The sequence below is a fragment of the Larus michahellis genome, chromosome W, assembly GCF_964199755.1.
Source record: "Larus michahellis chromosome W, bLarMic1.1, whole genome shotgun sequence".
In the NCBI taxonomy this organism is placed as follows: domain Eukaryota; kingdom Metazoa; phylum Chordata; class Aves; order Charadriiformes; family Laridae; genus Larus; species Larus michahellis.
The window spans coordinates 5,291,254-5,317,038 of NC_133929.1; the positions used below are offsets into that span (position 1 = coordinate 5,291,254).

A 25,785-nucleotide genomic window follows, 5' to 3' on the forward strand; every position below is an offset into this window, starting at 1 on the left:
CTTCAGTACTTGACAGGCATCAAAGCGTACGGTCTGTGGGGTATTTCCTTTGGTGATATTTATGATAAGCCTAACCGGGTAATCTGGGTGTGCACTTCGTATGTGATCTAGGCGTACAACACCACCCCTATGACCAGTATCATTGCAAAATGCTTCTTAAAATTCATGCCGTACACAGATTTATATCTCCTGACTGGATCATCCCGCCCCAACCCATGGCTTATTGTCTCTTTAGGGTTACTTGCAGCGGGCTGTCAGTAGAAGGTACAGTCCACTGTTCTACCGGATCTGTTGGCGGGGGTTCAACGGGTCCTTTTAGCTGAGTGTAGTGAGTCCAACCCCTGTCGGCCGTCCTCACTGCAGTCTCAGTTGTCAGTAACACTTGGAACGGGCCTTCCCATTCTGGTTGGAGCTTGGTTTCCTTCCAGGATTTGATCAAGACCCAGTCTCCTGGTCGGAAGGCATGGACTGCAAATTCCAATGGGTGGAGTTTGGGCAAGAAGTCCTTTATTTCTGAGGAGAGAGAAAGAAGATGACAACTCCAGTATATAGTTCTTAAAAAAACCACATCTTTAGTTTCAAAAGTGGGCAAGTCTTCTCTGTTACCCATATAAGGTAGTTCAAAAAGCATCTCATAGGGCAAGAGACATGTATCTTTTCTAGAAGTCTGGATCCTCAACAATGCTATTGGTAAACATTTAGTCCATGGTAATTTGGTTTCTAAAATCAGTTTCAACAATTGTCCCTTAATGGTCTGGTTCATCCTCAACTTTTCCTGATGATGGGGGATGCTAGGGGATATGAAATTCCCATACTATCCCTAAACTTTCCACAATTCCTTGAAGGATTTTAGAAGTAAAATGACTGCCCTGATCTGAGTTTATATTCTCCACTAACCTGTATCTGGGAATAATTTGTATTAGTATTATCTTAATTACCCCTGCTGCAGTAGCTGACACCAAGGGGTAGGCTTCCACCCATCCAGTAAGACAGTCCACTAGGACTAAAAGATCTTTTAGCCTGCCCGTTGGTGGTAGTTCAGTGAAGTCTACCTGTATACTTTGGAACGGTCTCAAGCCGGGCTCTCCTCCTCCTGAAGGTTGCTTTCTCAAGGCTTTCTTGTTTACTTTCTTACAAATAATACATCCCTCACAAATTTGTTTGGCTATTGCGTATATGCCAAAGCACTTGTACTTCCACAGAACTATTCGCACGTTGCATGCGTTCCCCAATGGCTTCCCTGTTGTAACACTGTCACTGTTTCTCTCATTGTTTGTTGACCGTTTCCCTTCCATCAGCCAGAATCCATTTACCACATTTCTCCACTGCCCCTGCTTCTGTCATTGCTTCTCCTGCCCCAAGGCTGCCTCTTTTGCCACCTTGTCTGCTAATCTGTTTCCCCTTGCGATAATTGAATTGCCTCTCTGGTGACCTTTAACATGTAAAGCTGCTATTTCACTCGCTATTAATATATTAGCTAACACCTGCTTTGTACGTTCTTCGTGTAAAAGTTCTTTCCCTTTGCTGTTTATTAGTCCTCGTTCTTCGGAAATTTTACCAAAGGTATGCACTACCCCAAGGGCATAACAAGAGTCTGTATATATTGTTCATTCCCCTTTCTCCAATTAATTTAAATGCCTGGTTTAAGGTATACATCTCACATATTTGAGCGGACCATGCACCAGGTAATTTTTCAGATGCTTTTACTTGTTGGTGTCGTGTTAAAAGGACTGTAGTTTTGATACTTGTCTGTCAGAGTCCCAGGACTTTCACTGATTTACTATCAGAGTCCCACCAAAGGACTTTCACTGAATCAGATTCACAAATAATCGAAATTAGTTATTTTATTGAGAGCGACAGAAGCAGATTCGAAATTGCCGTTGATAAATTCACTAACTACAATTGCGCTAATTAATTAAGGCTAATATTGCTAGCAAAAATAACGATAGTACAACAACCTGGGGCAACATTCACCAGAGGGTGAAAGGCGCAGCGCTTACCCAGAAAGACATCCCTGCCTGGGGTGGAGGGAGAGAACACAGCCCATGGACTGGTCCGTCACGTATCAAGTTTCTTCTCTCCCAATTTAACAGTCATTTTCTCCATCCTTTTATCCCCAAAATTACAAGGTTTCCCTCCCCTAGGTGACGTGTAGTATGATTTGGGTGGAGAGACAAGTGCTATAGTCATATATGTTTAGCATGAGCTCTAAAATCTTCATTATATACAGGGGTGTCAACTTTAATATGCATTTCACAGGTAATGAGGCAAAGGTCAATTACCAGACATGGTAGCCTCTCAAGGGAACAAAGAGCTACACAAGGTCTCTGTTATCTTGATTTTTGAGGAGAAATAACTGGACTCCAGATGATCCAATGTGAATCAACAGAAGCCGTTTATTAAGCACAGATCATCATCTTTTATACCCTGTGTTGTAGCCGTACACGCCACTGGCTTATTTCTGATTAGCTAGTTACACTGTCCACGCGCTGTCCATGCAGTTCATTCACACATCAGATTGGTTACAAGAATTCGCATAGTAAATTGCTTAGTCATTAGCACAACATGTTTTCTACCTTCTCAGTTCCCGTTTTTCCCATGTACTAATTCCATCTTCTACCACCTGTTTTGCCCTTAATCTAATCTCTCACAGTAGGGAGGCTGGCTCACATGGCCATTTTCTCTCAGACACATTCCTACAATACCCCCTTTTTCTTCTTGAGCCAGCCAGACCTTATGCATGGCATTTTCTACCATGTCAGTCACTTTGCAGAGAACACACGAGGCTACCATAATCAATAATAATATAAGCAACAATAGCATGAGCCCTTGCTTTAGTAAATCTGATAACCATCCCGTTATACCCCATGAGCTTAACCAGTCATCGAAACTATTTTTGACCACTTTTAATTTGGACATGTTATCCTTCAGCTCCCGTAACTGCTTATGAATGGATGATAAGTGGTCAGAAAGGTTCATACAACACATACCTTCAAAATCTTCACATCCATGACCCTGAGCCAACAGCAAAAATCAATCATCACCCCTGTGGTGTCTCCACAAAAGTTCACTAGGGACGTGTTAAATGTTGGGTAAACTGAATTGAATCCTGCTGTATTAAAAGAAGCCGAAATACCAAGGGTTCTCAATTTTGTGCTCATCTGCAACTTCCAATCACAAGGATAAGCCCGACACTAATTCCCATTGGCATCTTCAAATATCAGTACCCTTGCCCTTCTTTCTGCGCTGTAGATGACCGAACCTGTTGCTACAGTGACGTACTACCTGTTCCCACTAGTCCTCCGGAACCGACCAGACCTCTGGCAGTAGCACTGTGTAACAGCACTGTATGCCACACCCTGACCAATCCTTGTGAATGGTAGACTTCCCTAATCTCCTGTCGCTCAGCCAGCTCGTGTTGAGGTGAACCTGACTCTATATGCCCTGTTGCAATAGCTAAACGAATTAAACCCGTCACCTTACTTAGTTCTTTATTAAAACACACAGCACACCGGATTAAAAACACACAGCACACCCTGTCACCTTACTTAACTCCTTATTAAAACACACAGCACACCGGAATTAAAATACACAGCACACCGGATTTAAAACACACAGCATACCCCGTCACTTTACCTAATTCCTTATTAAAACACACAGCACACCGGAATTAAAATACACAGCACACCGGATTTAAAACACACAGCACACCGGGCCGCAGCACGTGGTCTTTCAAACCACCACCAGCCTCAACAATCCTCACAAGGCACAAGGATCTATGGGTCACAGTTCCACACCTAGGGCACTACACTTCTTCAGCCCTCATCGTCGTCGTTGGTATTGTGGGGTAACTCATTTGAATCCGTCTGCTCAAACCAGGGCTTTATCCACTTGGCTGGTACCCATCTGGTTCCAGCATCTGTAACGACACAGGCATATCCTCGACCCCAGGTTAATAGTCTACACGGTCCTTCCCACTTCCCCGTCACACTGTTTTTAACTGCTACCATGCCATTTTCCTGCCTAAAATCTCCCAGGTCTCTCTGCAGGCCTGCGCCGTGCCGCACGATTGGAGGTACAAGGCAGTGTTGAGGAAGGCGTAGGAAGTTCAGGACGTAAACGGCTTTGTTCAGTTGATCTACTGGACTCAGCCCTTGCTCTCCCCCTTTTTGTTTTTGAAGCAAATTTTTTAAAGACTGGTTCATGCGTTCCACTACGGCTTGACCCGTCGGAGAATGTGGTGTGCCAGTCACATGTGTAATGCCCCACAGCTGTAGACATACCTCTGTTGAACGGGCTACGTACCCTGGGCCATTATCAGTCTTTATCACACGCGGTACACCTAAGGCTGCAAACGCGGATCGCAAATGGTTTTGTACATGTTTACTAGATTCACCAGTCTGCGCAGTTGCCCAAATTGCAGTTGAATAACAGTCTACACTCAGGTGTATAAATTTCAGTTTTCCAAACTCTGACACATGGGTTACATCAGTCTGCCAGAACTCCAAAGGTCCATGCCCTCGGGGACTGACACCTGGGTTGAAGTTAGGTATAAATGGTTGACAATCAGCACAAGTTCACACAATATCATGTGCTTGTTGTTGTGTTAAAGAAAAGCTTCCTCAATGCCTTCGCATTTTGATGAAAAAAAAATCATGTGACATTTCAGCTTGCTGCATAATGTTCGGAGTTGTTACCAACAGTGTGATAATCCGCAACTGTGTTTCCCTCAGTTAAAGGACCAAGTAAACAGCTATGAGAGCGTATGTGGACAATAAAATAATGAAACTGTCTTTTTCATAAAAGCAACATTAATTGCAGTAAGAGACTGAATAACAATTGGTTCTCTACTTGTTTTATAAATGCTGCTTCAGGTCTTTGAACAATACCAGTAACATATTGAGATTCTGCCTACATTTAACAGTTCCTGTTGAAATAAGTCAAAAGCCTTTACTGTGTCCCTGAACCATCTACAAACACTGTACAGGTGCCATCAAGAGGCTTTGGCGCTAGCAGGATGCGCGGCTGTAAAGGAATTTGTGAAAGTGACTGTAATAGTCTGTGCTAGGGGAAAGAGTAATTTATTTGCCCAATATAATGTACTAAGGAGGTTAAGACTTTGTGATAACCAAGGGTCAAGGTCATCCTTTTTGATGGGGACATGTATGTGACTTGGATCCATTCCAGAAAGCTGGTGAGAGCACAAACGACCCTGGAAAAACAATCTTGGTAACATTTCAATCATCATAGTTACTGGTTTTGAAAAGGTATGTGGCAAAAATACCCACTCTAATGCAGTCAGGCTCTTTGCCGAGTGCATCATCCCACTGTCCTAACAGGGCATAAAGTTGAAATTCTTGTAGGAAGGTGTTCAATGTGTCTTGCAGCAGTAGTAGACTATATCTTATCTGTAACATGCTGTAATGCCTTCTGAAGTGTTGGGGTTAATGAGCATAGAACTTATGGGGGGGCGGGGGGGCGGGGGCAGACACAGTGCTTCAGGGCATCCCCTGTATCTTCAAAGTGCGCTCATGTCTCTCTCCCACTCTCTGACCCGAGACAGCCCCCTTATATCCTGCATTGGATTGAGTGGAGAAGTACAGGCTAGAGTCACTGCATGCATGGCCAGTGCATGCAGCGAGTCCCACCAGACTCTCCTGCACTGGATCGAGTAGAAAAGTACAGGCCAGAGTCGCTGCACGCGTGGCCAGCGTATGCAGCGAGTCTCACCAAACTCATGATCCAGCTTTGCTAACAGCGGCTGTCTGATACGTGACTACATTGTTGTAATCCCTTCTTGTTATCTTCTTCTGTGAAGGTCGGGTTCTCATGGATACACACATAGTTTTTAGAGCAACATATTCTACAACTCGTACAAGGGTACGATGCAAAGCAGCATTTACAGCTGATTGTATAAGGCTTATTAAACACGGCAAACAGCATACTAAACATAACAGACAAATTCCTTCCACACAGGCAATGAGTATAATTTGCTTCAACCAACCCCACCCCCAAGTCCTTCCAGCAAAGAGATTTCACCCAGTGGTCTCCACAAGTTGCTGGTTCGGTTGGTGCAGTTCCTGCAACTGGGCATGGATGGATTTGGAGTGGTCACTTAGATTCATACAATACAGTCCTTTCAAATCTTGACAACCATGTCTGTGAGCTGAAAGCAAAAAATCAGTAGCAGTTCTGTTTTGCAACATCACATATCGAATACTATCTACATCTAGCAATAACTCAGAAATAGCGGTACTAGTAGCATTGTTAAACTTATCCTTGGCAGCAAGAGAGTCCTTGTTATCACGAATCCTTGGCAGCAAAAGAGTCCTTGTTAGCTAGAGCGCATGCGGACTCCCTGTTCTTGCTGGTACTGTGCTTTGATCTTCTTCCACAACAGGCCAAGATTCCCAAGCAGCTGGATAAGGTGTCTGTGAGTCCATTACAGGCTTATGTCATCCAAATGTTTTTCTTGCCAGCACCCGAGACTGAATAACACTTGGTGTGATATATGTGTTTTCCAGCACCCAGGTGCGAGTCCCTTGAGTGTATGTACAATCCTCCTCGCCGATCTTCCGTTGCTTTCCCATATTCCACCCCCTTGCTCAAGAGACCGCTTCTGCTGGGGTTCATTTTAGTCTTGCAGGGTATAACACAGAGCAATCTACTAAGGCATGCAATAACATAGACACATATAGGAAAAAAACCAAAAACATATCTCTCTGGTACTGCTTTGAATCAGGTGTCCTATTTCTCTTTTTCTGATGCTTTCTCGTAATGCTTATGGCATACTTTTGTGCTAACATGGCACATTTCCCATCTAATTGTTCCTGTTTGGTTTCTTTTTTTTTTCTTTTTTTTTCTTTTTTTTTCTCTTTTTTCTCATTTTTTTCTCTTTTTTCTCTTTTTTATTTTTTTCTTTTTTTCTTTCTCTTTTTTTCTTTTTTTTTTTTCCAATCACAGCTGACATAAAAGTCTGCCTTTGCAACAAGAGCTCAGCTTCTCATTTTTCCTTAAGTTTCTCATTTTCCTACAGAGCATCCGATAGATTTTGGCTCAACTCCTTTTCCCAATCAACCACGATCTTATAGACAAACAACAAACAACCAGCCATACACTCTGCACGGGCGAGCCATTCCCAAGAGCGTAAACGTGTCGGCTGGTGAAAACTCCCCCAATATTTCAGGACTTCCATCGGTTCTACAGCCCATCCTGGTGTATCTGCCTGGGGCGCGCTCGCCTTACGTCTAAACATTGTGTATATACAAACTTCTTCACTTGACGGAGTGTCAGCCCTAGTTGCATACGAGAACAGTACCACACCGGGCAGAACACCTGCTCAAGGGGAGTCACCTAACAACACTGCACACAACAAAAAGCAAACAGTAGCACACATGCTGATCAGCAGGTATAAGGTGGCACCCACACACACTTACACAGCAGACATGCGAAAACAGCACTTCTATCTCAGGGAGACAACTGGGGAGGGGAGGGGGCGAGGAGGGCAATGTCAGGAGCAAACAGCTCCGGCTCTGTCCTTCTCTGCTGACATTCTGCCTCCTCCCTCGGCCTCAGGTGGAGCAGAGGGGATCAGCAGGGGATAGTCCCAGACCTTCGGACCTGGCCTGTTCGATCCCCCTCCCGTGGGTTGTAATGCTGCAAAAGCCCCGGCTGCCGTGGCTCGCTCCGCCTTCATATCTTGTAAGGTCGATAACACCAACCACCATGTCGTCGCTAATGGTGATGCCTCTTTGTCTCCTTTACTTATCACTTCCCACAGTTTTTTCCCAACAGCCTCCCATATTTCTGGTTTAAAAGCTGTCTGGGGCTCTGGTGCGAATCCGTTCTCTCTGCACCAGGTTAACAACCTTCGGAGCATACGCTCATCGTATTTCACCCCTCTCTTAGAGAGGATATGCAGGAGAAGTCTTAATACAGCCCCTTCTTCTTTTGTTACTTGTTGCCCCATCTCCTGCCCCGGCTGCTCACCTCTCTCTGGGTGTCTGTGGCCACGTCGTCTGTTTCCTCTATTCCGGATTGCCGCCCAATCCGCCCGGTCTCAGTCCAGCTGAGCCGTCCTCCAGCCGGTGGATCTCCTTCTGGGTCTTCCGCCCCTCGCATTCCATTGCTCAAGCCAAGCGCCGATCGGTATCACGTCGGGGTCACCATCTGAGGAGAAATAACTGGACTCCAGACGATCCAATGTGAATCAACAGAAGCCGTTTATTAAGCACAGATCATCATCTTTTAAACCTTGTGTTGTAGCCGTACACTCCACTCGCTTATTTCCAATTAGCTAGTTACACTGTCCACGCGCTGTCCATGCAGTTTATTCACACATCAGATTGGTTACAAGAATTCACATAGTAAATTGCTTAGTCATTAGCACAACATGTTTTCTACCTTCTCAGTTCCCGTTTTTCCCATGTACTAATTCCATCTTCTACCACCTGTTTTGCCCTTAATCTAATCTCTCACAGTAGTGAGGCTGGCTCACATGACCATTTTCTCTCAGACACATTCCTACAGATTTTACTGTCTCTGCTGAGGAAAAGCAGGGCTGTCCTGGCTCCCCAAGACTACCCCGTCATTTATGTATCCTGCGATAGCCAGCCTTCACTCCCCTGGTCTGCACAAGAGATAGCAAAGCGAGTCTTAATTGCTCTTTGAGCACAGAGACTTCACCTCATTATCCAAATTCCACAGTTGACTCACTCCATGCACCACCGCATAGCCATTACACCTCTTTCCTTCTATCACTCTTGAAGAACCGTCTATGAACAAATGAAGACCCCCAGATAGGGCTTCTTCCCTTAAGTCAGGTTGTATCTTAGTCTGGTACTCAATTTACATCTAAGGATTCGTGTGTAAGTTCTTCATCCTTTGCCTCTATTTTTTTTTTTTTTTTTTTTTTTTCACAAAAAGCTCGCTGGGTTAAGGCAAGGGCTGGTAGTTAAAATCAAATCATCCTTTTCAATTAAAATTCCTTCATACTTCAGTATTCTTGAATCGGTTAGCTGTTTTCCCGTGGTTTGGGCTAAAATGGTTTTTACTTGGTAAGGGATGCTAACTTCTATCATTCCCCTGGCCACCCTCGGGAGACCAGATCTAAGAGTTTAGATAAATAGGCCACTGGCTGCCGCAGGCAGCCCCTTTTGTCTACAGTTAACAAATAGTTGAAAAGATTTCTCCAAAGAACATAAGGCTAAAACTGGAGCTCTGATTAGGCTCTGTTTTAAATCTTCCACTAAATCCTCCTCTTCTTCTGTCTAAACCAATACATTTGGTTCTTCAGCTAACAGTTTGGAATATAGTCCTTTAGTCTTTTGAGCATACCCCTCTATTCACAGTCTACAGTACCCAGTCAGCCCCCAAAATTTTCTCAGTTCCCTCTTGGTCTTTGGCAGAGGTAAGTCTGCTATTCCTTTGATCCTCTGAGGATTTATAGGATTTATTTATTTTCGACTCCCTTCACTGACTAGATGTCCCAAGTACTTCACTTCTGTTTCCACATATTGCAAAAGCAATACCTGCCTTTCTTACAAGCTGACCCCAAGTCCACTCACACCAGTTCCCCTGCTAACTGGTACTCCTGGCATGAAATCTCTAGGACCCTCCCTAGATCCAGAGAGCTATGGCCCCTCCATCTACTGTCGCTAGCACCCTCACTGACTCCAGTTGTTGGCACCACAAGCCACAGGGTGCCTATACCCTCCATCTGATTCCAGTTGCTGGCCCAGCATCCACTCACACAGGTTTCACCAGTAGCTGGCACCTAATCCTTACAGTACTCACATGTGAGATACAGAGTGATATTACACAGAGAGATAGCTAAGAAAGTGTTGGGGGCGGCTAGCAGAAAAGTACAAGTATGCAAGAAATTCGAGGGTATGCCGACCTTGCAGACCTGAGACAAATAAATCTGAGGAGCCAGGGAACAACTGGCCTTGCAGGTCTGAGATAAATAACCTTGAAGAAGTAGGGAGTAGGCAACAAGTTATCACTGTAGCTTTTAGCACATTCCAAAACTGTAGCTTCTAGCATGTAGCGAAACCGCAGGTAGGAGGGATTATTGTAATGAAACATTTAGAACTAAGCCAATTAGAAATGATAGAATTTGTGTAATTTATGTAACTGTTAAGTAGCTGTATAAAAGCTTTCCGACGCCTCTAATAAACCGACATCTTGCTTGCATCAAGCAGCGTCCCGTCTCTCAATCGCGGCAAATTGGTGACCCCGACGTGATGGGGTGGTGAACCGCCTAGCTGAGCGGCTTGCTGCGAGTCCCACGGAACTTTGAATGAGCTGCTGAAAGGAAGCAGGAACTGGCCAGGAATCCCTCTGGATTTAAGAGGTGAGCTGTGGGAAACATGGGGAATCAGATGTCCCCCGCAGAGAGAGACGTATATGAAGTTATGAAAACGCTCCTCCGGAAACATAAAAAAGATATTTCCGGGCAGGACTTAAAGATTATGCTTAAGTGGGTACAAATGAAGATCCCCACTGTTACGGCCTCCAGTATTTTTACCCGGGAACTTTGGGACAATGTGGGGGTAAAGTTGTGGGACTTAGCGACGTCAGGGAATGCCGAGGCTCAGCGTTTGCTTCCGTGGTGGAGAAATATCTTTGAGGCTATTAAGGCACAGAAAAAGGGCCATAAAGACTCTCCAGATACTAAGGGGGAACCTTCATCAGCTCCGCCTTTGCTTCCCCCTCCGCTACCTCCGCGACGCGCTAAGTCGCCCGGACCCTTAAAGGTCTGTGCCGCAGGCTACCCTCCTGAGGAAGATCCGCTTGACCCGGGGCCCGTTGATCCTGATAAAGAGCCTGACTTGTACCCCCCTGACCCTCATGATACGTGGGCGAATATTAGACGTCAAGCTTTAAAAGAAGGTGACTTGGAAATAGCGCGAACGATAGTCGCCCCTGTTATTTATCAAGGCCGGGGAGTGCAGTGGGAGGCTTTGTCCTTCCCGGTGATTAAAGAGCTGCGCCGTACCGTCACAGAACACGGGCTCTCTTCCCCATATTTTGCGAGCCTGCTGTCTTCTGTCTTTGATACGTATGTTATGACTCCCCATGATTTAAAATCGCTAGCGCAATTGTTATTAACCCCTTCCCAGTATTCCCTGTGGGAGTCGCATTGGAGGGGGGGCCTTCAAACTCTCCTCAACAGCTACGTGGGTCATAATAATGCTGCTCTTGCCGCACTGACCATGGAGCACCTTATGGGTACGGGTCAGCACTCTAATCCAGCGGCACAGGCTCGAGATTGTCCACGAGAGGCCCTGGAAGCGATCCGCGAAGAAGCAAAAAAGGCTTTACTTAAAATACCCGATTCCAGTAAACCTCAAAAGGCATTCACCTCTATTACGCAGGAACCTTGGGAGCCGTACATGCAATTCATTGATAGACTTAAGCAAGCTTTAGAACGCCAAATAGATAATACCGAAGCTCGAGAAATTTTGCTATTAAAATTAGCAGTTGAAAATGCTAACGCCGACTGTAAAAAATTACTTAAATCTCTCCCTAACCCAGCTCTGACTTTGGTTGAAATGGTAGAGGCTTGTAATCGTATCGGTACTGTGGACCATAAATTTGAAGCGATGGCAGCTGCTTTCGCAGCTATGAGAGGCATGTCTGGGGGAGGAAATTGTTACGGTTGTGGTAAACCAGGCCATATCAAACGAAATTATCTTGCTTCTAATGGGGGGGCTAAAGCCCAAGCCCCTGAGATCTGTCCCCGATGCAGGAAGGGGCGTCATTATGCTAATCAATGTCGTTCTAAGTATAATTTTCAAGGGCAGCCGATACAGGGAAACCGCTTGCGGAGCGCGGGGCAGCGACGCGCACAGACACAAGTATCGTCGCCGGTGGATCGAGCCATGCAGATGGGTGTGACCTCGCCACAAGTCTTCGCCCAGCAACAGCCGGTAGCGCCGGATTGGACCTGGCAACCTCACACGCAGTAACGTTACTTGATTCCTCTGTTCATTTATTAGCAACTAATGTTTCAGGTCCTTTATCCCCGAAAACACAAGGGCTACTATTAGGGAGATCATCGGTTACCTTAGACGGACTTTTTGTATTGCCTGGAGTAATTGATGCGGATACCGTTGGGGAAATTAAAATCATGGCCTGGACCCCATTTCCCCCTTGCACAGTACCCAAAGGAAGCCGCATTGCACAATTACTACTGATCCCGCAGAACGCAAGCTCTCTTTCGCCTCACCCACCTCTGCAGTAAAGACAAGGAGGTTTTGGATCTACTGGGGATCCACAGATTCTCTGGGTACAGTCCATTTCCCAGAAGCGACCACTTTGTCAATGTACTCTTATTCACGGCACTCAGCAAGTAATCCTAAATGGGATTATTGACACCGGGGCCGATGTTACCGTAATTTCACAGGCGAAGTGGCCTCCACAATGGCCTTTGGCAGCTGTGCCTCAGGCACTAGCTGGAATCGGAGGAGTTGGTAGAAGCCACCAATCCTCGGAATTGATCCAAATCAAAGGCCCAGAAGGACGAGTGGCTTCCGTCAAGCCTTTTGTGCTGCCTGTTCCTATGGTCTTATGGGGACGTGATGTGCTATCACAATGGGGAACTTCCATTCAGTCGCATTTTTAGGGGGGGCCATTGAGGTGCGCGACACCCTGAAACTGACTTGGAAAACTCAGACACCCATTTGGGTAGATCAATGGCCCCTACCACTCGAAAAGCTTCGCGCTCTCCAAGAACTGGTTACGGAACAATTAGCAAAAGGACATATAGTACCTACTACTAGTCCTTGGAATTCACCTGTCTTTGTTATTAAGAAGCAATCTGGCAAGTGGCGCCTGCTCCATGATCTCAGAAAAATCAATGATGCTATGGTAGATATGGGAGCTCTGCAGCCAGGGCTCCCTTCTCCAACTATGATCCCCCGCAATTGGCATCTCACCGTTATTGACCTTAAGGATTGCTTTTTTAACATTCCACTACACCCTGATGACGCTGCCAAATTTGCTTTTTCAGTCCCAAGTGTCAATATGCAAGCCCCTGTGCAACGATATCAGTGGGTTGTACTGCCACAGGGAATGAAAAATAGCCCGACAATTTGTCAATGGTATGTCGCTAAGGTACTTAGCCCTGTCAGGGTTGCGTTGCCTCAAGTTCTGTTATATCATTATATGGATGATATCTTGATGGCTGCGCCTCACCTTGAGCTCATGGAAAAGGCCGTAGCCCTTGTCACGGCCGCTGTCAATTCGGCAGGCCTCTGTATTGCGCCTGAAAAAGTCCAGAAAATGCCCCCTTGGACCTACTTGGGTTGGCGCATCAGGACCCAGACGATAGTTCCCCAACCTGTGCATATACAGGCCGACATTAAAAATTTGCACGATGTTCAAAAATTATTAGGGACCATTACTTGGGTCCGACCCTTGCTAGGAATCTCCAATTCAGACTTAAGCCCTTTGTTTGAACTCCTCATGGGAGATTCCGATTTACGCTCCCCTCGTCGACTTGGTCCTGAAGCCGCTGCCTCATTACAAAAAGTAGCGGAAGCCATCGCCTTACGGCAAGCACACCGCTGTGCGCCTGAATTGCCCTTCAATTTAATTATTTTGAACCCTGCACGTCAGCCATATGCTTTGATTTTTCAATGGGACCCTAACAATCCTGATCCCTTATTAATCATTGAGTGGGTCTTTTTACCCAACCAGCCCACTAAAACAATTTGGACACAGCATGAAATGTTTGCTTCCTTGATAATTAAAGCATGGCAGCGCTTGCTTGCCCTGTCAGGGATGGACTTTGCTTCTATCTGTTTACCTGTAACTAATATGTACCTACAATGGTTATTCCAACAGTCTGATGCTTTCGTGTTTGCCTTAACAGATTATACGGGTCAACTAACCTCACATCCTCCGTCCCACAAGCTTCTACATGCTCATTTTAACTTAATATCCATACCAAAGAGATGTCACCAGCCCCTCCAAGGCCTTACTGTGTTCACCGATGGGTCTGGAAAAACACACAAGTCGGTGATTGTCTGGTGGGATGACCGCTCTCAACAATGGGAGTCGGACGTTGAGACAGTCTCCGGGTCCCCTCAAATCGTAGAGCTTGCCGCTGTTGTTCGAGCTTTTCGTAAGTGGTCTAAACCACTGAATCTTATTACTGATTCTGCTTATGTTGCAGGCGTCGTCGAACGGGCAGAGGCCTCGGTGCTGCGTCATACTTCGCATGCTGATTTGTTTGCTTTGTTGCAGGAACTTGTTTTCCTTTTAACCTCTCGAACGCATCCCTATTTTGTTTTACATGTTAGATCGCACACCTCTTTACCTGGGTTTATTGCAGAAGGCAATCAACGGGCCGATATGCTCACTCTGCCGGTACAAGTTTTACCTGACCGTATTGCACAAGCTAAGCTTAGTCATTCCTTTTTCCATCAGAATGCAGGGGGCCTCAAACGTCAGTTTGGCCTCACTTCTCAGCAAGCGGCGAACATTATCGCTGTCTGCCCTGATTGTCAAAAACATTCTTTTCCTACGGCACCAGGTGGGGTTAATCCCAGAGGCTTACAAAGCCTGCAATTATGGCAGACGGATGTCACACACTATCCAGAATTTGGGAGATTAAAATACGTCCATTCCTCTATTGACACCTTTTCAGGCACTCTATTTGCCTCCTGCCATGTGGGGGAGGCGGCGAAAGATGTTCGCAGGCATCTGCTGCGTGCTTTTGCTACCTTAGGCATCCCTGCACAAATCAAAACAGACAATGGCCCTGCTTATATCTCGGCTGCACTTAAAACCTTTTTTATCTCTTGGGGGATCACTCACATCACTGGGATCCCGCATTCCCCTACGGGCCAGTCCCTGATTGAACGCTCTCATCAGTCTTTAAAGCGCTTGTTACAACAACAGAAAGGGGGAGTAGGGACAGCCACCCCTGAAGAACGTCTACAGAAAGCCCTGTATGTTTTTAACTTTTTAAATTGTTCTTTAATAGATAACAACCCTCCGATCGTTCGCCACTTTAACACAAACACTTCTTTCGAAGCCAGCGTAAAAGCTCCAGTCCTGATCCGCGACCCTGAGACAGGTAAGGTCTTGGGGCCATACCCCCTTGTCACATGGGGCAGAGGCTATGCTTGTGTTTCCACAGAACGAGGCCCCAGGTGGATCCCAGCGAAGAGCGTGCGACCTTTCCGTGAACCCCTACCACAATCGGATGGCCACAACACCAATCCACAGCTAGATCATTCCCCTGAATGGCATACCGAAAAACATTCGGAGGATTGATGCAGTGCTCTTATGGACAATAGAGCAGAGACTCCAGTAGAACATATTCATTGCGTCGCCTGTGGTAATTGTGACCCTTGGGTTTTATGTATGTGACTGCTATCGCTGTGGTAAGAGATGGTAGCGATGGTTAACATTGGCCAATAGATGGTGTGACAGTTGCCTAATATATGAAGTTAGCATTGTAAGAATTTAGCATTGCAAAAAAAAAAAAAAAAAAAAAAAAAAAAAAGGGGGTGGGGGGAAGAGTCCGTCAAACATTATGATCCTGTTAACACTTTTTTGTATATGTGCAGCCTGGACACATGCCAATCCTTTGCCAGGGTACCATCCTCACCTTTTTGACCCCCGTCAAAATGTCTGGGTTACTCTGGCCAGGTCGCTCAATACAACTAGCTTTTGTGCCAGTCTTGCTACGCCCAGCTCGCCCTTCACCACCTGCTTAGTAGGGGTACCACTGAATAACTCGACCTTTTACTGTTTAATAACTCTATGACAACCTTACGGAAGCAGTACAATATTTCTGGAAGGCTTCCTTTTTCATGGAAAAATCTTAAGGACCTTTTTGAAAATTACGATAATTGGGATGATAAATTACCAATAGGGCCCGAGCCGCAGGAAATTGACTTAGTAGATTCTCTTAATGCTTCTCACTGTTTGTTTATTGGCCTTAGGTCATGGTCAGGGGCCCGAAAAGAGGGGCGCTTAGTAAAGGATTCTCCACCGACCATCATCTCACCTATTGGTAATGCTACCCTCTGGCAACAACAATGGTGTTTGAGCATTGCTCGAGACGCCACTCACTCAGCCCCCGGTACCATGCTCCCTAGGCGGCTCCCCTTGGGGTTCTTTTTTATTTGTGGAAATAGAGCTTGGTCTGGGATCCCTTCTAACCCTAGAGGAGGCCCGTGTACTATTGGACAGCTTAGTCTTGGCACTCCTCACTATCATCCAAGCCCAAAACAGCGGTTACGTTTTACTCGTGACACAATACAAGCATTAGATAATACCTGTGACGATAATGTTAAGCTATGGAATCGCTGGGAGGTTTTTTTCGCCTCGCTATTTACCCCTGGGGTGGCAGCAGCGAGAGCCCACAGAAACTTAGATGCAATTGCCTGTTGGGTTGTTAAGCAAGCAAATGCTACCAGCCGCATACTATCTGAGATGGCTGAAGACTTGTCCACGGTACAACACGCAGTCCTGCAAAACAGAGCCGCTATTGACTTCTTGCTACTAGCCCATGGACATGGCTGTGAGGATTTTGACGGAATGTGCTGCATGGACTTAGAGGACCACTCTTCTTCGATACATAAGCAAATTACACAACTCCTTGCGCATTCACAAAAGGTGCAATCTGATACGGACTTCTTCGGATTGGGTACTTTTGGTGATTGGTTTGGGCTAAAGGGCTGGCTTAGGAGCCTGGTACAATCTGCTGTACTCATATTAGTTATTATATTGGTAGGCCTCTTGATTCTAAGCTGCGTTCTTTCCTGTGTTAGGTCTATGGTGACTAAAGTTGTTCGACATACATGGTTTATTCAAAACGGCGATATTCCGAAGATTTACGATAGTGTTAGTTCTGTCCAGCTCACTGAGTATGATGACCTTTAAACCCGCGCCTCAGTTCTGCCTTTAAAGAAACAAAAAAGGGGGAGATGTTGGGGGCAGCTAGCAGAAAAGTACAAGTATGCAAGAAATTCGAGGGTATGCCGACCTTGCAGACCTGAGACAAATAAATCTGAGGAGCCAGGGAACAACTGGCCTTGCAGGTCTGAGATAAATAACCTTGAAGAAGTAGGGAGTAGGCAACAAGTTATCACTGTAGCTTTTAGCACATTCCAAAACTGTAGCTTCTAGCATGTAGCGAAACCGCAGGTAGGAGGGATTATTGTAATAAAACATTTAGAACTAAGCCAATTAGAAATGATAGAATTTGTGTAATTTATGTAACTGTTAAGTAGCTGTATAAAAGCTTTCCGACGCCTCTAATAAACCGACATCTTGCTTGCATCAAGCAGCGTCCCGTCTCTCAATCGCAGCAAGAAAGGATTTGATAAGAAGATAGGACGGACTGCAGTGATCACTTGCAGAGCTTGGTCAGGCAAATGTACTGACCAGTCAGAGTTTACACACCACAGGCCCCATTTATACTCTTTCCTGTCTACAAACCACTTTGTTCCTCCCCAGTCCCCTTCCCCTGCACATTCCTTCATTGGTTTGCATAGTTCCACCTCCCCCCCCAGTCTGGCACCCGGAGATTTGCATCTTTATCAGTTGCAAAGTCCAGGTTTGCCTGTAGTTCCTTGATGGTCCATCAATTAGTGTCACTGAGGAGTTTGATTTCTTCTTATTGTCTCCATTATTGCTTGTCTGTCAGGTTTGTGTCTCTGTATGCTTTGTTTATTGCCTCCCCCTTTTCCTTATCAACCCATTTTGACAAGGTCCTTGATCATATAATCTTACATGAACAGATGCTCTCTCCTTCCACATACCCTTACACTGCCTCACTTAACGGGGAAGCTGCACCACTCCTTGTCTCCCCCATAGAGCCTGAATGCATTTCCCATGGCACCCCATCTGTGGGCTGCGCACATTGGGGCAGCCAACTCCACTGGGTGTTACCTCTGCAGGGTGCCAGGGCTGCAGTTGCTGGACAACCATGGCCCCTTTGAGGAAATACGACATGTACATAGTGAGGCATTTAAGATCAATAATGCCTCTGAAGAGTAACAGTCCAGTTATCTGGCTTTGATAGCAGCATCTCACCCAGGCACCAGGTCATGGGGCATCTGAATGTTATTTCAGCCCCCTTCCCCCATGGTTTCCCCACTTCGACAAATCACCGCTGCTGCCATCACTTTTAGTGCTCACTTGGGGGTGTGTCATGCAGGACGGCACTGAAACTGTAATCTGACCCATACCATGTGTCTGCATTGCTGACAGAAACTTTAAGGATCCCTAGAAGGGCCCCAGATCCTTAAAATTGTTTATATTCCCTTGGATCAGGACTTATCTGAGCATCCTCAGAAGCACAGACTTGTACCACTAATAATCATACTGGCTGACCCTGGGTTGTCCTGTCCAGACACTTCTTGTTTACTAGCAGGTTGACATGCATTCGTCTAATAACAGGAGCCACAAGAGATTTATATTTCCACTAGGTACATTATTTCCATTATTTATAGACTTAAGTGATGCTTGAGAGAAGGAATTAAAGGAGGCATAGGGAAGAATAGGAAGGATTCAAAATAATAAAACTAAGCAGAGCAAGGTAAGGTTGAAATTTGTACTGTTTGTTCCCCCATAGTTCACAGCTTTTCTCTGTAACACTCAGTTCTACTACTTGGCTCCATCAGGTTTAAATCTCTCTGTAAATTGAGGCTAGTCCTTTACAATTCTGAATTTCCCTTTTCTACCTGATTTTTTTTCCACAAATTTGAAGGTTTGATTTGTACAGAGCTCAGCCTTAGTCTGATTCTCTCAAGTTTCCTCATGCTCTATCATTTGTTGATTTGATAGTTTGAGGTGATCTACTACTTACAAAAGGTCTTGTACATACTCGCATGTCTATTTTCATCCCACAAGGTACAAATTTCAGCCACTAGTCCCTGCAGTTGAAGCCATTTCATACCTCTTATTGTTCTTCTATTGTTCTGTTACCATGCTTCCAATCCAATTGCTCCAATTACCCCCAAAATTTACTGGGACAGGTCCTGTTCAGGTGTTCCCATAATGCTCTAGAAGTTTGGTTACAAATTTAACACTATAGGCACATTTGCAAAAGATCAGTCCCCTTATCACATATGGATTATATACACAAAAATCTCAGAAATACTCACAACTTGACTGAATCCTGCTGGCTACACCAGATGTTAAGGGATGTTACAAGTGGCTGCTGCTTATAACATCCCTTAACAATAAATTTATGAGGGGAGTGGGGAACAAGTGTGCACAGGCCTCTAAGACTCCGGTCATTTGTCTAACTTGCTTTGAACTACCGAGAGTGAGGAAGAACGAGACTACTTTTCACTCCAGAAGCTTTGTAGCTAAAATGTAGGTGAGGAGCAGTACCCGTTAGGCTAATCTCACACGAATCAGCAAGGCAAACAAATGCATTGCTGCTCAGCCCCAGGAGATGTGCCTCTGTTCTGGTTCTGACTGGGATAGAGTTTATTTTCTTCACAGTCGCTAGTATGGGGCAATGTTTTGGATTTGTGCTGAAAACAGTGTTGATAATACAGGGATGTTTTAGTTATTGCTGAGCAGTGCTTACACGGCATCAAGGCCTTTTCTGCTTCTCAAACTGTCCTGCCAGTAAGTAGACTGAGGATGCACAAGAAGTCGGGAGGGGACACAGCTGGGACAACTGACCCCAACTAACCAAAGGGATATTCCATACCATATGACATCATGCTCAACAATAAAAAGCTGGGGGAAGAAGAAGGAAGGGGGGATGTTTGGAGTGATGATGTTTTTCTTCCCAAGTAACTGTTATGTGTGATGGAGCCCTGCTTTCCTGGAGATGGCTGAACACCTGCCTGCCAATGGGAAGTAGTGAATGAATTCCTTGTTTTGTTTTGCTTGAGCATGCAGCTTTTGCTTTACCCATTAAACTCTCTTTATCTCACTTTTACCCTTCCAATTCTCTGCCCCATCCCAACTGGGGTAAGTGAGTGAGTGGCTGCGTGGTGCTTAGCTTCCTACCAGGGTTAAACCACAACAGCCTCCCAGACCAGCCCCATAGGTCAAGGGGACTGAGTCAGCTGATACTCACCTGCTCCCCAAATGAGACATAGAGAGACAGAGAGAAAACAAATGGGACCCTACTGCTGCTGAACTGATGTTATCTGCAAATGTCACTGATTAATTGCTGCTGTATCTGCAGTGCATTGTAAAGAACAGCCTGCTCTTAATTTTGACTTTCTGTAGCAGTAATACAGTAATGTCATCTTGTCATGAGTAAACCTGTTCCCCAGGACATTTAACTTCACATTAAACAGTGTTTCCTTTTTCACATACTAGCATAAGGAGGAAAAATTGCATGTTGATTTCAGTGTTCATCTCATATTTCTTAAATCTGAAGCTAATACACATGGAATATGTGAATATTGTCAGAGATGGAAAAACATAAATTCCAGATTCAACAGTACATTTCAAGATATTAGAACAAAAGTTCTGTTTCAGATCATCATAGGATGATGGGAAGCTATAGGAACAAACCAAAAATGGGACACAGGGATGTAAGACTCATGTATTTCAAAGAGAGTTAAGTAGCTAAACACATTTCTGAAGCTGAGCCACAAAACCAAAATGCACAATGCATAGAATCATAGAATCATAGAATGCTATGAGGACAAGCTGAGAGAGATGGGGTTGTTCAACCTGGAGAAGAGAAAGGCTCCAGGGAGACCTTACAGCAGCCTTCCAGTACCTGGAGGGGGCCTACAGGAAAGCTGGAGAGGAACTTCTTACAAGGGCATGTAGTGATAGGATAAGGGGTAATGGTTTTAAACTGAAAGAGGGGAGATTTAGATTAGACATTAGGAAGAAATTCTTTACTGTGAGGGTGGTGAGGCACTGGAACAGGTTGCCCAGAGAAGCTGTGGATGCCCCATCCCTGGAAGTGTTCAAGGCCAGGTTGGATGAGGCTTTGAGCAACCTGGTCTAGTGGGAGGTGTCCCTGCCCGTGGCAGGGGGTTGGAACTAGAATCATAGAATCATAGAATTGCTGAGGTTGGAAGGGACCTTTAAGATCATCGAGTCCAACCTTTAACCTACCCTGACAAAAGCCACTTCTAAACCATGTCCCTAAGTGCCCCATCTACCCTTTTTTTAAACACCTCCAGGGATGGTGAATCCACCACCTCCCTGGGCAGCCTATTCCAATGTTTAATAACCCTTTCAGTGAAAAAATGTTTCCTAATATCCAATCTAAACCTCCCCTGACGTAACTTGAACCCGTTTCCCCTCGTCCTATCACTTGTCACCAGGGAGAAGAGGTCAGCCCCCATCTCTCTGCAACCTCCTTTCAGGTAGTTGTAGAGAGTGATAAGGTCTCCCCTCAGCCTCCTCTTCTCCAGGCTAAACAACCCCAGCTCCCTCAGTCGTTCCTCATAAGGTTTGTCCTCCAGACCCCTCACCAGCTTTGTAGCCCTTCTCTGGACACGCTCCAACACCTCAATGTCCCTCTTGTAGCGAGGGGCCCAAAACTGAACGCAGTACTCGAGGTGGGGCCTCACCAGTGCCGAGTACAGGGGGATGATCACTTCCCTAGTCCCGCTCACCACACTATTCCTGATACAGGCTAGGATGCTGTTGGCCTTCTTGGCCCCCTGGGCACACTGCTGGCTCATATTCAGCCAGCTGTCAACCAACACCCCCAGGTCCTTTTCTGCCGGGCCGCTTTCGAGCCACTCTGCCCCAAGCCTGTAGCGCTGCATGGGGTTGTTGTGACCCAAGTGCAGGACCCAGCACTTGGCCTTGTTGAACCTCATACCATTGGTCTCAGCCCATCGGTCCAGCCTGTCCAGATCCCTCTGCAGAGCCAACCTACCCTCAAGCAGATCAACACGCCCGCCCAGTTTAGTGTCATCTGCAAACTTACTGAGGGTGCATTCGATCCCTTCATCCAGATCATTGATAAAGATATTAAAGAGAACCGGCCCCAGTACCGAGCCCTGGGGGACACCACTTGTGACCGGACACCATCTGGATTTAACTCCATTTACCACCACTCTCTGGGCACGGGCCATCCAGCCAGTTTTTTACCCAGCGAAGAGTACACCTGTCCAGGCCATAAGCAGCCAGTTTCTCCAGGAGAATGCTGTGGGAAACAGTGTCAAAAGCTTTGCAAAAATCCAAGTAGATAACATCCACAGCTTTTCCCTCATCCACTAAGTGGGTCACCTTATCATAGAAGGATATTAGGTTTGTGTCCTGGTTCCGGTGGGGATAGGGTTAACTTTTCCTGGTATTCCATGCCATGTGAGCCACGCCCACCCTGAGCTGCCGGGGGAGGGGGCAGGAAGTTGCTGCTTAAAAGCGGGCTGGGGCGTCCCGGGTCCGGCCAGTCGGCGAGCGGCGGGGAGCGGCGGTCCCGTAATCGCGTTTGTATATTCCTCTATCCGTGTTGTTGTTGTTTGCCTGTTCCCTTTGCTGTTTTGTTAAACTGCCTTTGTCCCAACCTAAGAGTCTTGCCTTTTCTTACGATCCTTCCTGTGTTAGGAAGGCACGTGCGAGCGGCACGTGGTTCTTTGTTGCCATCTGAGGCTAAACCACGACAGTCCTTTTTGGCGCCCAACGTGGGGCTTGAAGGGTTGAGATAACGACAGAATCCAACTAGAACGTGGAAAAAACGGTTTTGGTTTTTTTTTTTTTTTTCTTGTATGCATTTATTTTATTAGGTAAGTAGTCACTGGTCATCATGTTGCTTGGTTTGTTCTCATGGCTGTGTTACATAAATTCCTATATGGCTTATGTGCTCCCTGCAATGCTGTTTACCATGTCTGGAAGAGGGATGAGGATTATCATTCTGCTGTCCTGTGCGATATCTGTTTATGATATGATAACATCACTGTTCAGACGGTTATTTTGGGGTGTTTATGTGGTTTTGTTGTCCTGTCCGTACATTGGACACCGTCTCTCAGAATTTGTTAATGGTTTCCCCAGCCCTTTTGCCTCCCTTTTCTCCTTCGGGTCAGGTATGACAGCTTTTGAGAATCTTGAATATCCTTGGGATACTCAAACTAGTGTGTTCCTAGTGCTATGTCTCCTGAATACGTTCCAGGTCTTGTTTAGGGTTAAGCGACTATTTAAGACTACCACCCGGAGATCTGCTCCGAGGCTGGATAGTCAGGGGTGGCATGGCATGTGGGAGAGCATGGGCAGGTACCTAGAGAACTACTCACCTCCAATGGTCTGGGACTTCACCCCTGAACAATTACAGGACCCTGATAAAGTGGTAGAATATTTGAAGGGAAAATGTTGTGGCTATTCTAGAGAGGCACAACTCACGGCACTGTGCTGGGCCCTGGCCAGTATCTACCAGGCACTGCTCAGAATTATGCAGCACCCTCAAGGGGAAGAGATGGAAACCAGACCGGCGGCCCCTGCGGCTGCTGCGGCCCCCGCGGCGGCCCCTGCGGCTGCTGCAACCCCTGCGGCAGACACTGCCACTGAACCAGAGAACCAACCCGTGCCGGTATCAGTTGCCCCCATACAGAAGAAGAAGTACACAAAGAAATCAGTTCGCTTAGTAAGAGATGATGATGAACCAGGGCCATCACGAGAGCAGGAGGAAGAGGCAGAACCAGAGATAATTACTCGATCCCTATCCTTGAGTGAGCTGCGGGATATGCGAAAAGATTTCAGCCGACTTTCAGGCGAGCACATTGTCACCTGGCTGCTCCGGTGCTGGGATAATGGGGCCAGTAGCCTGGAATTAGAGGGTAGGGAGGCCAGGCAGCTGGGATCCCTGTCTAGGGAAGGCGGCATTGACAAGGCGATTGGGAAAAAGACCCAAGCCCTCAGCCTCTGGAAACGACTCCTGTTAGGCGTGAGGGAGAGGTACCCCTTCAGTGAGGATGTTGTATGCCACCCAAGCAAGTGGACTACCATGGAAAGAGGTATCCAGTACCTGAGAGAATTAGCCGTGCGGGAGATGATTTATTATGACCTGGACAATGCAGACTTACCCACAGACCCTGATGAGGTGCGATGCACAAGGCCCATGTGGCGGAAGTTTGTACGGAGCGCACCATCATCATATGCCAACTCCCTGGCAGTAATGGAATGGAAAGGTGAAGAGGGACCAACGGTGGATGAGGTAGCTGGCCGGCTCCGGCGATATGAAGAAAGTCTCTCTTCCCCCCTTGTCTCAGCTGTGGAGAAACTGTCGCGGAAGGTCCAGCAACTTGAAGAGAATATGTTCTACTCCCCACCTGCACGGGCCAGCATCTCAGCTATTAGAAGCAGGCATTTCCCCACTCAAGAGAGAGAGTACAGAGGGTACACACCACGAGGCACCCTGTGGTTCTACCTGCGGGACCACGGAGAGGACATGAGGAAGTGGGATGGACGACCTACTTGGATCCTGCGGACACGGGTACAGGAGTTGCAAGGAAGGACAACCACAAAAGGGGATCCCTCCAGGAAAAGTGCCGCCCCAGTTTCCAGTGGGCCGTTCCCCAGACAAAGCAGAAGGCCTGATCTTGCTTCTGATCCTCTTGAAGGAACTTCCAAGTCATTTATGCAAGAAGTGAGTAATGGATACTATGACGAGTATTAGGGGGGCCCTGCCTCCGGACAGGTGGAGGAAAGGGACAACCGGGTTTATTGGACGGTGTGGATTCGATGGCCTGGCACATCAGACCCACAGGAGTATAAGACTCTAGTGGACACGGGTGCGCAGTGTACTTTAATACCATCAAGCTATAGAGGGGCAGAACCCATTTGTATTTCTGGGGTGACAGGGGGATCCCAAGAGTTGACTGTACTGGAGGCAGAAGTGAGCCTAACTGGGAATGAGTGGCAATAGCATCCCATTGTGACTGGCCCAGAGGCTCCATGCATCCTTGGTATAGATTACCTCAGGAGAGGGTATTTTAAGGACCCAAAAGGGTACCGCTGGGCCTTTGGCATAGCTGCTTTGGAGACAGAGGAAGTTAAACAGTTGTCTGCCTTGCCTGGTCTCTCGGAGGATTCTTCTGTTGTGGGGTTGTTGAGGGTCAAAGAACAACAGGTGCCGATTGCTACCACAACGGTGCATCGGCGGCAGTATCGCACTAACCGAGACTCTCTGATTCCCATCCATGAGCTGATTCGTCAACTAGAGGTTCAAGGAGTGATCAGCAAGACTCGCTCACCCTTTAACAGTCCCATATGGCCGGTGCGAAAATCTAATGGAGAGTGGAGGCTAACTGTAGACTATCGTGGTCTGAATGAAGTCACGCCACCGCTGAGTGCTGCCGTGCCGGACATGCTAGAACTCCAGTACGAACTGGAGTCCAAGGCAGCCAAGTGGTATGCCACGATTGATATAGCGAATGCATTCTTCTCAATCCCTTTGGCAGCAGAGTGCAGGCCACAGTTTGCTTTCACTTGGAGGGGCGTCCAATACACCTGGAATCGACTGCCCCAGGGGTGGAAACACAGCCCCACCATTTGCCATGGACTGATCCAGACTGCACTGGAACAGGGTGAAGCTCCAGAACATCTGCAGTACATTGATGACATCATTGTATGGGGAAACACAGCAGAAGAAGTTTTTGAGAAAGGGAGTAAAATAGTCCAAATCCTTCTGAACGCTGGTTTTGCTATAAAGCGAAGTAAGGTCAAGGGACCTGCGCAGGAGATCCAGTTTTTAGGAATAAAATGGCAAGATGGACGCCGTCAGATTCCAATGGATGTGATCAACAAAATAGCAGCTATGTCTCCACCAACTAGTAAAAAGGAAACACAGGCTTTCTTAGGTATTGTGGGTTTTTGGAGAAT

The 25,785-nt window shown here is 46.5% G+C and overlaps 1 protein-coding gene across 1 annotated transcript; it reads left to right on the top strand.

The window, feature by feature from the left end:
• Window positions 1-10,142: 10,142 nt before the first annotated feature.
• LOC141735601 (endogenous retrovirus group K member 7 Gag polyprotein-like) lies at window positions 10,143-17,269 on the top strand. The gene is made up of 2 exons (XM_074568645.1): window positions 10,143-11,968; window positions 14,996-17,269. The coding sequence occupies exons 1-2, from the start codon at window positions 10,371-10,373 to the stop codon at window positions 14,997-14,999; spliced, it is 1,602 nt and encodes a 533-aa protein (XP_074424746.1). The 5' UTR covers window positions 10,143-10,370; the 3' UTR covers window positions 15,000-17,269.
• The last annotated feature ends 8,516 nt before the right edge of the window (window positions 17,270-25,785 follow it).